This window comes from Euleptes europaea, chromosome 7 (assembly GCF_029931775.1).
Source record: "Euleptes europaea isolate rEulEur1 chromosome 7, rEulEur1.hap1, whole genome shotgun sequence".
In the NCBI taxonomy this organism is placed as follows: Eukaryota; Metazoa; Chordata; class Lepidosauria; order Squamata; family Sphaerodactylidae; genus Euleptes; species Euleptes europaea.
Window position 1 is genome coordinate 42,634,412 of NC_079318.1, and position 13,232 is coordinate 42,647,643.

Consider the following 13,232-nt stretch of genomic DNA (forward strand, 5'->3'; position numbering starts at 1 on the left):
ATAGGTGGCCAGGGGAGTGAAGGAGGAAGCTGAAGACAGGGCAAATGAAGGAATGTCGGCTGCCGGGAGCAAAGGCAAAAAGGAAGCAGGAAAAGGAGGAACGCTATGGGGAGGCTGCTGGGGGGGGGGGCGGGAAGAGAAAATACTGGGGAAGGAGGAAATGAGACCCCCCCACCCGGCAAGTCCTTGCAGGTTCCTTTCTTGTGCTATGTGTATCACTGAAAGCACCACCCCACTTGGATGTCTTTGGTTTTTTTAATATCTCCATGGGACAGCTTTGCCTTTTCTTATTCATTTGTTACATGATGGGAAGAGTATCAGAGGTAGTCCTGAGTGATCCACGTGTTTGTTGCTTGCAAAACCTCTCATATACTTGCAGTCAGAGAAGGCATACTGCCTTTCGCTTCTTCACAGTATATAGAAGTGTACTTGGTAGTTAGGGTTGCAAGCACGAGGGCTGCCTCGTGGAAGTAGTGGAAGAATTACCTCCCGAAATAGGGCGTCACTGACGATGGTGCTGGTGATGTGCTGGTGTTGGCCAAAACTTTGTGGTCTAAGCATAGAGTTCTGACTAATTGCTAGATTGTTGCTGGCAACGTGCTGACAACTTCTAGTACAACTTCAAACATGGCCACTTGACCTAATACACTGCTTGATGTATACACATCCTCAAGAGCCTGGCATGTAACAGAAGGTGAGACATGGAAGCCATGTTCTAGTATATAAGGAATAAATAAACTTACAGGAAGCTTCATTATACTAGAACGGCTTTTATACATTTTTTTTACTGTTTATTATGACACAATTATTAGGATGTGTGCTAGATTATAACTCTATGACTGACCACTGAGGAAGGCCTTCTCAGGCCGAAACGTGTTTGGTCCTTTTTGGATCCTACTTTGGTCAATGTAAGATTGTACATTACAGGTGTTTAAGTTTGCATATACTGAATGTGAAAATCTTGCCTGTGTTAGAGGCCTTATGTTTATAACTTGACTGTGCACCTTATTAAAATTTATATATTTGTAATTTTAGCGTTTTCAAACATGTCAAATAATGCACTTTCAATCCACTTTCAATGCACTTCGCAGCTGGATTTTACTGTGTGAAATGGCAAAGTCCACTTGCAGACAGTCGTTAAAGTGCATTATTTGGCATGTTTGAAAGCGTCCTAAACTGAAGATTAAATAAACTGAAAGTCTGAAGTACTTTTATTGTTTGCAGTGTGACGGTGGGGTAATGCCTGACCTAAACTTCATCAGTGTGGGCCCACCATTATTCCAGATATCCTCTCTAAATTCCTGCTCCTTTGTGTTATGGCAACATAACTTGGGTTTAGCATATTTCCAAGTGGCAGAAGGTTTTTATATGGTTTCCTGAATAAAGGACAAAATAAGGGAATAGCTGTTCATCACAAATGCCGTGCAGGTCATATAACTCTTTCTTGTTTTGAGTACTATTTCTTGTATGTAATGGACTGCCGCAATTTAGATGCTGGTTTTCTCAAGGCAGTTTCTATAACTTCTTGGATACAAATGCCTTTAATTGACAGACCTTGATTTCAGATAATTGGCGCATATATACTTTGCCAAGTTTCTTAAGAGCACATGTGCATATTGATTAGCCATCCAAAAGACTTGTCTTTCATTCTTTTAAGGTACAATTTACTGTCATAGCTTTATAAGAATAATTAGTAATCGTGTATCTCTCATTTGGTGTTTTTCAAATTCTCTCCCTTTCTCTGTATTATTTGTTTGAACAGGAGGAAATAGTACCTTTCCATCCACAAGAAGGAATCCTTTTGTTGAGGGAGAAATTCAGATTGGAGACAGAGTGCTGGTAGTAGGGCAGAGGACTGGAATAGTTAGATTCTATGGGACAACAAAGTTCGCACCAGGTGACTGTGTTACCTCTCTTCCGGCAATATTGTAATGTCCAGAATCTTAGCCTAGAGTTTGTGTATCTGCAGTGTGCGGGCTTCTCAACTAAGGAAAAGGTGGTTCTGGCAGAGAGGGAAAAATCTTAAAAAAATGTATTGGGATTGAGGTAATGAACTGCATGAGGAATATACCACTGGCCATACTGACTGCAGGAATAGAGCAGTTTTTGTGCTTGATAAAATATTTTGCGTAATCCAATTGGACTGTGTGGTATGAATCCCCTGTCAAACTATAAGCTAACTGATCCTAAAAATAACAGAAGTGTTGGAAAAACCAAAGCTCATAACAAGAATAAAGTTAAAAGGAAGCATGCAGTTTATGGGCGATAGAGAGATACGGAGGGTTAAATAAGAAATTAAATGATAACTAGTGAATTTTGTTATTATTGATCTAATCCTTTTGCTTAAGGAAGCTTTTTGTAAAAACTTTTTTTTACTATATATTAAATTAACAACTAATATGTAATAACTGTAATGACCCAGACAATTCAGAATTAATTTAGTTTTAAGTTGGATGTATATTTTTTGATTAGAATTTCAATACAAAAGAGTATATAAATTTATAGCAAGGTGAAGGAAGTTGAGGGGGAAGTCTTTTATTTTATTATCATTTTATTAATGGATGAAATTCTTTTCAACGATGATGTTAAATTTTTCTTTATCTTATATTTGAAATGAATAAGTTGCTGAAAAGTTTTTTTAAAAAACACTATAAGCTAACTGATACAGCAGAGATTGTTCAAATTCTGGCCTGCTAATCTATTCCATTTTGACATGAAACTCTTAAATAATAATTTTGAAAAGTTGATGCTATCAAACACAAAGACGTTTGTTGCTGCTTCTGGCTCATATTCCACCTGGCTCATGTTCAGGGGCACCAAATACCAGCTAGCATTTAACAAGAAGTACATAGGTTTTTTTGGCATGTCTTTTGCTAGTATGTTAACGAGGTCTGAACGTCCAGAAAATAATGAGGGTTGGGGAGTGTATGACATGGCCATATCTATTGAGTATGAACATATGAAACTGCAGACCACGGGTCTGTATAGCTCATATTATCTTCTAGGATGGCGAAGTGTCCATAGTTTCAGTAGAGGTCTTCCAGGCTTACTACCACAGCATTCTAAAATGGAGGGAAGGATGATAATGTAAGCTGTTATGGATCCTCATTGGGGAGAAAAGTGGGATATAAATGAAGTAAATATATTGGAGGTGACTGGGGGCCTATTCAAACTGCCTTTATAATCCGTTTGAGCAGAAGGTTGCTCATGGATTTTTTTTGTCAGTTCAGACCCAACCAGTTTGGCTCCTGGCTGCTAATGGATTTTTTTTTTACCTGTTCAGACAAAGCCGCTTGTGCCCCATTTGCAAAGTGAGGCTGAGCTGGTTTTTTATTAAAAATGCTTTCAACCGTTTTCAGTTCTTCCTTGTGCCTCTGAATCGCTCCAGTGTGCTGTTTGAACTGCTTGGAGCGCTTTGGGAAGGACCACGATTAGGGATGTTGAAAAAAAAAAATTCGGTAAAGTTCATCTTCGGCGAAATTCGGCCCTTTTAAATTTGGGCCGTGCCGAAGTCCGAACTCCCCCGCTTCGGATCCCCGAAATTTGGGCGAGATCCGGAGTTCAGGGGAAAATTCGGCCCCCCCGCGGGCCTTCACGGGGCTTCCATGAAGGCGCGCGGGGGCCCCTTTAAACACATCTGTGCCTAACAGATGTTAGGCGCAGATCTGTTTTCCCCCCGCGCGCCTTCAGGGGCTTCCCTGAAGCCGGGCAGGGGGGCCTTTAAACAGATCTGCGCCTCCCAGCTGGGAGCTCCCGGCCGGGAGGTGCAGATCTGTTTAAAGGGCCCCCCACGCGCCTTCAGGGAAGCCCCCTGAAGCCGGGCGGGGGGCTCTTTAAACAGACCTGCGCCTCCTAAACCCTTAGGCCGAGGAGTGCCAAGGGAAAAGGCTGTGCGCACGGGTGGGAGACGCTGCGCTCAAACGAATGGGTCCGCTTCCAATCTGCTTCCCTCTGGGCCGCCCCGTCGCGTCCCTTGCAGGTCGCCCCCTCCCTCCTTGCCCCCCTCCGCTGAAACTTCCCAAATCAAGGTGGGAGTTTCCATTCCTGCCGTGGTCCAGCTGGGCTTCCCCCGCCGCCGCCCCTCCCCGCTGCCGCCCCACCTGGACGGCGGGGGGCAGCGGGCGTACGCGCTGCAGACAGGGCTTTCCTTGGCTCAGCTCGCCTGGTCCCCGCGCCAGGAGGGGAGGAAGGAAGAGCCCGGGAAGTTTACTGCTTCAGGGAAGCCCCCCCGCGTGCCTTCAGGGGGCTTCCCTGAAGCCGGGCGGGGGGCCCTTTAAACAGATCTGAGCCTCCCAGCTTCCCTGAAGGCACGTGGGGGGCCCTTTAAACAGATGTGTGTCTCCTGGTTGGCCGGCCGGCCGAGAGGCACAGATCTGTTCCCCCCCACGCGCGCCTTCAGCAAAGCCCCGTGAAGGCGTGCGGGGGGGGGGGAGCCGAACCCCGAATTTGCTGAATTTATTCCCCGAAGTCAGGGAATTCGGCTCCCCCCATTTCCCACCTTTTTAAAATTCGGTTCGTCCCGAACCGGAAACCGCTGAATCGGGGGAAATTTGGCGGTTTTTCGGTTCGGGTCGAACCGAATCAACAGCCCTAACTGCGATTATTTTCCTGCCTTTTTTGCTGGTTCTTTTCCGGCTTTTTTTTTTTTTTAACATTCTGAGATTTGCAGTATAGCACTATAGCCGGAAAAGAACGTACCAGAAAAAAAGGTGGGGAAACAATCACGGGGCAATTATAGCTATAATGCAAATCTCAGAACGTTAAAAAAAAGCCAGAAAAGAACATACCAGCAAAAAAGGCGGGAAAACAATCGTGGGGCTGTTTGAACTAGCCAGAGTGCTTTAGAGGTGGTTCATAGACAGATTAAAATGAGCTGTATGAACACCCATCTTTGTATTGCTTTATTCCAAAATGAGCCAACAACGGATGACATCCAGTTTAGGATGGTAATCTGAATAGGGCCTGGAATTCAGCCTGGGGCTTTATGCTTGCCAAACATGTACTCTGTCCCTAAGCTGTGATCCCTCTTAGAACCTGCCATGCTGGAATGGTAAAATATCTCCATTTTGAAAAACCGACAGGGTAAATGATTGACCTCTTCCAGCTGCACCTCCAAGTTCACCTTTACTTCCCCCGCATTTTAGTGTAGCTGGCCACGTACTCAGACCATAGGAAGGAAGAATGTAAGTGCTGGCAAAGCATAACTGATGGGACAACATAAGAAAGGCCATGCTGGATCAGACCAAGGCCCATCAAGCCCAGCAGTCTGTTCACACAGTGGCCAACCAGATGCCTCTAGGAAGCCCACCAGTGAGATGACTGCAGCAGCATTGTGCTGCTTGTGTTCCACAGGACCTAATATAATAGACAAATGAATTGTGCTTCCTATTTTTGGCATTTGCTTGCAGTGACCAAAGTAACTTCCAGTCATCAGAGTGTTCAACATCAGCAGTTGTTTGCAGCTGTAATAACAGAGCACATTTAGTGTGTATCCAGGGAGTCTGGGATCTGCTGCAGTTTGGCCTCCATTCAGCCACTTCTTTGCCTCTTTGCCCTCCTTCTATAATACAAGGGGTAGCTTTGTTGTTCACCGAGGTGCCAACTGTAATGGGAAGGAAGTGCAGGGTCATGATGCTTCTGGCACCTGTATTTGTCACTGGGACTTCTTTCTGTGGCTTTAAAGATAATTGGGGATGAGCCCTGAGCTTCTTTTGGAGAGCCTGATGGAACTTCCACTGCAAGTGTGGTATTTCTGCTCTAAAAGTCAAGGGGGAAAAATCCATCCTGGGGGAAAAAAAACCTCTTAGTGTGTTTTTTTACCTAAGGGGAAATTTGCTCCTTTGCCAAAAAACGTTTCCAGGGTAGCGTCTCACTTTAGATGAAAGCTTTCAAGCAGCGCGAGAAATAGCATATTCTACTGCCTAAGCTGATACACTGGCAGAAAATCTGTCACTGCTGCTTTTGAAGACAGGAAGAAAGGAGCTATTCCCCGGCTGAGCCTGTGAACCACGATAGAGTTCTGGCTGCTTCGGCTTGTAATTAGCATTGCCGTTAAAAGTGTACCTTGAGCTCCAAATGTCTTGAATTTTAATTTTGAGCCATATGGAACTGGAGAGCTTTAGTTGTAGAAAGAGGGCATTATGGAATGTGTCTCCTTTCTTCAAAGTTAGCAAGTGTGTCACAAATTGTACTGTTTAAATTTGGTGCCTTCTGATGTCTGCCTCCATGGTGGGGGGTGGGGGTGAATTGTCTGGCAGTGCTTCATCCAACTTAGGCACTGAAAGTCCCTTGTATTTCAAAGGGCAATTGAATGAAAGTAGATCATTCAGTTGTAAGTGACCACTTGTGACGTTTTGGAACAGGCAATCTTTAGTGTTCCTGCACACTGGCAGTGATCAGAATTAATCTTCATTGAGTGGCAGTATTCTAGAATCTCTTCCCCCTTTCCCTGTTTTAACTAAGAACAGCAATGGGGCTAACCGGTGTTTTTATAAATTGGAGCAATTTAGGAGAATGCTGGTACATCTTAATGGCTCAGCCTAGTTGAGGCATTTATTTTTCTTAATCCCCATTTGTTGTGCTAATGGTGCATTTACATTTCCAAGCACAAATGCAAATGTTCTCTGGTGTTCAAACAAATTGCTGCAAATAATTGCGGTGCTTTGTTTTAAAGAGCCTTTTGCCTTCCTGTGACTCTTAAAATGTCAAATTTTGACTGTTTTTAGGGTTTTGGTGTGGAATAGAACTGGACAAGCCTCATGGCAAGAACGATGGTTCGGTTGCAGGTGTGCAATACTTCAGCTGCCTCCCCAGATACGGGGTCTTTGCACCGCCGTCCAGAGTGCAGAGGTGAGTGGTGTTTTATGACAGCATGACCAAAATGGGCTGCCCTGCACACTCCTGGACTACTTGTGTTCAGTATCTGCTTCTTATTGGAGTGAAGCTCAGAAAGTGCCACATCACGCAGCTGCCAAGGTTTAGATCAGGGGTCCCCATAGCTTTTGAAGCTGTGTGCACCTTTGGAATTTCGACTTAGGGTAGTGGGCACAACCACAAAATTGCTCCCACAGGAGGGTTCACAGACAGGGGAAGCTGTTAAAGTGAATGGAAGGCATAGGAGTGCAATGAACAGAGCAGGGGAGGGTTGATGGCAGATGAGAAGGGGCCATCCAAAGCGTGCAGGAAGGTGTGGGAGGAGGGAGGAGGTGGAGGCTACTGTCATGGAGATCTGAGAAGGAAAGTCTGTTTAAAGCAGCTGATGCAAAGAGTCTTAGAGAGGTAACGTGCTCTTTGCTGGAAGAGTGAAATATGATCTTGGCAGATACTTTCTAAATCAATGGAAGAGATGGAAAATGGTACGGAATGCCAATAAACCTAAAGGCTACATTAGATCATAGGTGGACATGCAGAGAGGAGAGCCAAATTTCCCCTGAAGTTAATCTTCTGCTCATTGTGGAGCTGTCTGTTAGGTTAGCCCTGTTTGGAAGCCCTCAGCTGCCTTGCCTGCCTCCCCATCACATAATTCGTGATTAAACCGTTAGGCTCATAGTGTAATCTTTAGACTCAATAGATGAAAGAACCAAGTAGCGTAAACAGAGAACTGCTGAGGGAATCATGAGAGATGATCTTGAGCACCCCTGCAGAGCCTTAAATTCTGGGGGAACCCCAGGACATGCAGAACCCCTGTCCATTCATGCAACTGTTCGGGGAGGGGGGTTGGAAATTGGGAGACCAATACTGGCCTTTGTAATTTTCATCATCTATTTCCTATTGTTGACCTGGAGTGTCCTGAGGGTACTTGAGATACCTCAGCTCTTAATTTCCTATCACATGTGGTTTACTCTGGATCTAATTGAATCGGGTTTTGGTGGAATCTTTGTGGACACTGTAATCCATTTCTGACAGAAACAGCTTGGTTATATCAAATGAAGTGGACTGACCTTTTCTTTTAAGAGATGTGTTGATACATGATTTCATTTGCAGGTTAACAGGATCGCTAGATTCTCTGACAGATGCTTCATCAAGTAAAATGAATCATTCTTTCCCTGGTAAGAACTTGACATGTCTGATTACAGTTGCTCTAGGCCGCCCAGATAATATTAAACAACATAATTTCATGAGTACCCAGTTCTTACAGTAAAGGCACAATGTAGATATTTGGAATTCTGTGACATCTTTTTTGTTGGAGAATTTTAAAAGAGGGTTAGAAAATTGGTTCTTGTAGGTTATCCGGGCTGTGTAACTGGTCTTGATATATTCTTTCCTGACGTTTCGCCAGCAGCTGTGGCAGGCATCTTCAGAGGAGTAACACTGAAGGACAGTGTCTCTCAGTGTCAAGTGTGTAGGAAGAGTAATATATAGTCAGAAAGGGGTTGGGTTTGAGCTGAATCATTGTCCTGCAAAAAGTAACAAAGGTAATGTGCTAACCATTGTCCTGTAAGTATCCAGATAATGTGCTAATGATAATGTGGTATGTTAATAGGGTTAGAAAACTTTCCATTGGATGGTTTAGGAATTGTTAGGCCTCCTACCTTTCTAGCTTGAGGGAAAAGATGGTTCTTGAGGTGCCTTCCTACACAATTTCTCACCCAATCCCATCATTCCTGCTATCAAAAGGAGGCTTTGCTATATTCTGCCCCTTCATACATCCAGCCTCAATGGACTGGCTCCAGACTGGAGGTGCAGATTTGTTCCTACGTTTTTAATATGTTGGAGATGAGAGTGGGCAAGTGAAACAGGGAGACTGAAAGGCCTTACTTAGCCGTGTTTACTATGTTTAAGTTTTGGAATCTTTTCTTTGTTGTAGGGTGTGTGTGTTTAAAAGGTGCAGAAAAGAGCAACTAAAATGATCAGGGGGCTAGAGCAATTGCCCTATGAGGAACGGTTGAAACGCTTAGGGTTGTTTAGCGTAGAAAGAGGGCTGTTAAGGGAAGATATGATAGAGGTCTATAAAATAATGCATGGTATGGAGAGAGTGAACAGGGAGAAAACCTCTCTCATAATACCAGAACGCAGGGTCATCTGCTGAAGCTGGAGGGTGAGAGATTCAAAACAGAGAAAAGGAAGTATTTCTTCACACATCGCATCACTAAACTGTAAAACTCCCTGCCCCGGGATGTGGTGATGGCTGCCAACTTGGAAGGGTTTAAGAGGGGAGTGGACATGCTCATGGAGGAGAGGGGTATTCATGGCTACTAGTTAAAATGGCTACTAGTCATGATGCATACCTGTTCTCTCTAGGATCAGAGGAGCATGCCTATTATATTAGGTGCTGTGGAACACAGGCAGGACGGTGCTGCTGCAGTTGTCTTGTTTGTGGGCTTCCTAGAGGCACCTGGTTGGCTGCTGTGTGAACAGACTGCTGGACTTGATGGGCCTGGGTCTGATCCAGCAGGGCTTTTCTTATGTTCTTAAAAAGCAACCTGTGTGGAGCCTTATTTTTAAAAAGGTGTTTTCCTGATTTGAGCGGATGGCATTGATGGACTGGCTGTTTCCCAGCTTTGGTTGCAAGAGCCATTTCTCTGAAATGCTCCACAGAAATAATTGTTTGGGTGTTGCCTTGGCCCTGCCATTGCGGCAAGTTTACTGCTGCATCAAGTGACTTTTGCTTATGCAAGCGATAATGGGTTTCTGAAGCCCTTGGTCTGTAATATGAATCGAGTAAGCCCATTCATGGAGTCAGCCAAACAGGTCTGGGTATTTTGCCGTATCCATTTTTTTCAATAGGGAAGTTTTTAAAAAATAATAATAATAATCTTTATCTATTTTTTGAATTTATAGCCCACCCTCATTCCCAGCCAAGACCTGGCTCGGGGCGGGTAACAACCTTTCATGCTTTTAAAAGGGAGAGCCATCAGTTGCCCTACTGGTAGGAGAGGGAATAAATGAAGGAAAGGTGATTGAGTCAGGTTTTCTGTGCTTTTTTTTTTCATTCTGAAAGAGCAGCCGCATGCAAGTCATTTGCCACATTTTAGAAATGCCTAATGTTTACCTGCTTTTTGTGTTCAGGTATCCGACGAAGTTTCAGTACAACTTCTGCGTCTTCCCAAAAGGAGATAAACAGGAGAAATTCCTTTGTCAAGTGAGTGACTCTCTTTCTTTAAGTAGCAAAATACATAATACAGCTGTAGATGCTGCACTCAGAAAAATTAAATCACATTTCTCTTGTTTTAGAGCTTAGGAAACCATTTTGATAAAAGCATGTAGCTCTGACTTTCATCCAAAATGGTTATAAGAAATGCAAAAAAGGCATTTGCTTCCTCTCTAATCTTACAATGGTGGTGGATGGCAATCAGAAGAAGCTGCTTTACAAATTGTTAAATACATTTTTGACTTGTGCTACTATTGTGCTTTTATTCATTGTGTTGGTGATGCTTGCTTTGTTTTTTTGTAATGTATCCTCTTGAGACTTGCCTTGAATAGTCGTTTAGCATATAACAATGCCATAAAAATGCCTAAAATGTAAATAGAGAACATAAAAACAGTGAAGAAATATGCCTGGTCCACAGCCATTTCTGAGAACATTTTCTCAATGTTACTAACTCAAGACATGGCTGGTCCAAATAGATGACTCTGAAAGCAACACCTTCGCCCTCTTCCCTAATTTCTTCTATTTTTAATGAGGGCCTTCCTTTAAGAAAAGGCTGTAAGGGGCTTGATGGCAAGGTCTGTGCACACATAGAGCATGTATTTTAGTGGCTAGGAAGTCATTTTGATTACGGGCGTTTAGCTCTGACCTCCATCCATGTGACTGTCCTGAAGCAATTGGATAGTGGGGTTTGTAACTGCCGCAGTCATGCAGTGAAGAAGAAGAGTTGGTTTTTATATACCGACTTTCTCTACCACTTATGGAAGAATCAAGCCAGCTTACAATCACCTTCCCTTCCCCTCCCCATAACAGACACCCTGTGAGGTGCGTGGGGCTGAGAGAGTATGACTGGCTCAAGGTTACCAAGCTGGCTTCATGTGAGGGAGTGGGGAAACCAACTCAGTTCACCAGATTAGCCTCCGCCGCTCATGTGGAGGAGTGGTGAATCAAACCCTGTTCTCCAGATCAGAGTCTACCCCTCCAAGAATGCCTTTTTGCTTGGAAAAACCTAGTGTCTTTTCCTCTATCTCAGTTGTTCCAAACTTTGAACCTACCTTTCCTTTGCCATCTTCTTCTAACCAATGCAGAAGATATACAGGCATTCCTGTTGGGGTTACAGAGAGGGTATTATGTGGCCTCGTAGAGTAAATGAATGCATTCTTTGCTACTGACACCAGAACCGAAGACCTCTGTTCAGTCTCTCTCTTTTAAACAACGAGACACATTTCTTGTGTGTACATGCGCATGCACTCTCTGGCTGTTTTTCCAGACAGACAACCCAGTTGGCCGTTGCCTCCTTTCTTCTCCTCAGGTCAAAAAACTCTGCCCTGCGGCGCAGTTGGAGCAACACCACAACAGTTAGTGCTGAGGCTCCCGTGAAGCTGCACGAGGGTTCCCAGGTCCTCCTAACCAGTTCCAGCGAGATGGGCATAATTCGCTACATTGGTCCTGCCGACTTTGCCCCAGGGGTCTGGCTCGGTCTGGAACTGCGGAGCGCCAAGGGCAAGAACGACGGCTCGGTGGGGGACAAGCGGTATTTCACCTGCAAGCCAAATTACGGAGTCTTGGTGCGGCCCAGCAGAGTAACGTATCGTGGGATCAATGGGGCGAAACTTGTGGACGACATCTGCTGAAGCATAACGCTCTGGCTTTGAGAGGAGAGTCTGTGAAATAAAGCGCACAAGGGAATCCGGCCGTCACCTGCGTGGCGTTCTGTTCTATCAAAATTCCTAAAACTGTCCACCGATAATGCATACAAAGCCTCTAGCCCGATCACAGATGCGTTATGACTCTGAGGAATGAAATGGTAATAGCTTTTCCTTTCAGAACAGTCCTTGCCTGAGAATTCTTTGTAGAAAAGACATCCTGGGTGTGAGATATGCGATATTATAGGAATAATAGACTGTTTCTCTCTGGTTCCATTCTGACTGGCCTCTCCTCCCCATTAAATGATCTTTTCATCCCATGTTCTAATGAAGCTGTAACGCTTTATGTTCTGCAGCTCAAAAGCTTGTTAAACAAAACAGTAGTGATTGTCAGCCTGCGGAATCGTCTTGGCCTTCTCTAGAAAAAAACCACGAATAGCAATAAAGAGAGGGGAACTCTTGACTGTATTTAAGGGGGGGGAAAGGCTGTGAAAAACTAGTAGTTTATTATTCAGACAGCTTCCCTAAAGCACAAAGTAACCTATTGAAAAGAATCTGAGAAGAAAGTGCTACTTTACTGCTACATACGTGAGCAGACTGAATAAAAAAGGGAAAAAGCTAATAAAACAGCACAAATATTTTCAGGTTTGTAGTAAAAGCACTTTTTAACAGTATGTGTGTGTAAAAAAAGATAGCAGCATGCTAGAAGCACTTTTGAAAACATTGTTGGAACAAGTATTATGCACTTTTATTTCTCCTCTCTGGAGAGGGTTTCCCCATATGTTTTGTAGAGAAAAATCTTTTGTTTGCTGAGGCTTCAAACTAATACAACAGTGCTTTATATACGTTAAAAAAATTCTCTGGCAAAGCTCTCCAGCCAGCAAGTAGATTGGCCAGTGAGTCATTTTAAGTGCTGGTTACATGCATGTGTATATACAGATACCCCTCAGGAAACATGCATTCTCCTAGCACAGGGCAGGAACATTTCTTTGGGTTGGGGCATCAAAAGCCATGGCCAACATTCTGATCTTGGTTAAGCACCCCAGGGCAGTCCAATCACTGCTGCCTTTTGGAAGGAAAAGCGCAGAACCCACCCACCGCCCCCAAGCAATTCTACAACTGCCGTTGTCAGTTTCCTCTCTTTCCTGGCACAGGCAGCTAAAGGAACATGCTGGCTTTAGCTATAGCGAATTATAGTAGGCGGGGCGTTAGGCCATATGGCAGTTTCTCACCTGGCCCATAGGTCTCCACTTGCCAATAGAGAGTAGAAAATTAAGCTGGACCCACAATTTGGTGCTTTCAGTCCCAATACTAGTGAGTCTTTTGTATTCTGTACAGTGCAATAAGTTTTCTGTATCACCGTAGGCCCATTTTTGGAACAGCTAGTCACAACACTGCATCTAATTCTTTCATGTGTCCAGAAGGCCTTGCTTTGTTTTTGATATAATTGCTACATTGTCGCCCAGAATCTAGGACCTTATGTTAAATTTGGCATATCT

The 13,232-nt window shown here is 44.1% G+C and overlaps 1 protein-coding gene across 1 annotated transcript in view; it reads left to right on the forward strand.

Moving 5' to 3' along the window:
• CLIP4 (CAP-Gly domain containing linker protein family member 4) overlaps positions 1-11,776 on the forward strand; it is a 50,772-nt gene extending 38,996 nt beyond the window's left edge. Inside the window, exons 12-16 of the mRNA XM_056853149.1 lie at positions 1,763-1,897; positions 6,726-6,849; positions 7,984-8,048; positions 10,009-10,081; positions 11,400-11,776. Of these exons, the coding sequence (XP_056709127.1) occupies positions 1,763-1,897; positions 6,726-6,849; positions 7,984-8,048; positions 10,009-10,081; positions 11,400-11,721 (719 nt within the window). The 3' untranslated portion in view covers positions 11,722-11,776. The remainder of the gene's footprint in view (positions 1-1,762; positions 1,898-6,725; positions 6,850-7,983; positions 8,049-10,008; positions 10,082-11,399) is intronic.
• Positions 11,777-13,232: the final 1,456 nt, after the last annotated feature.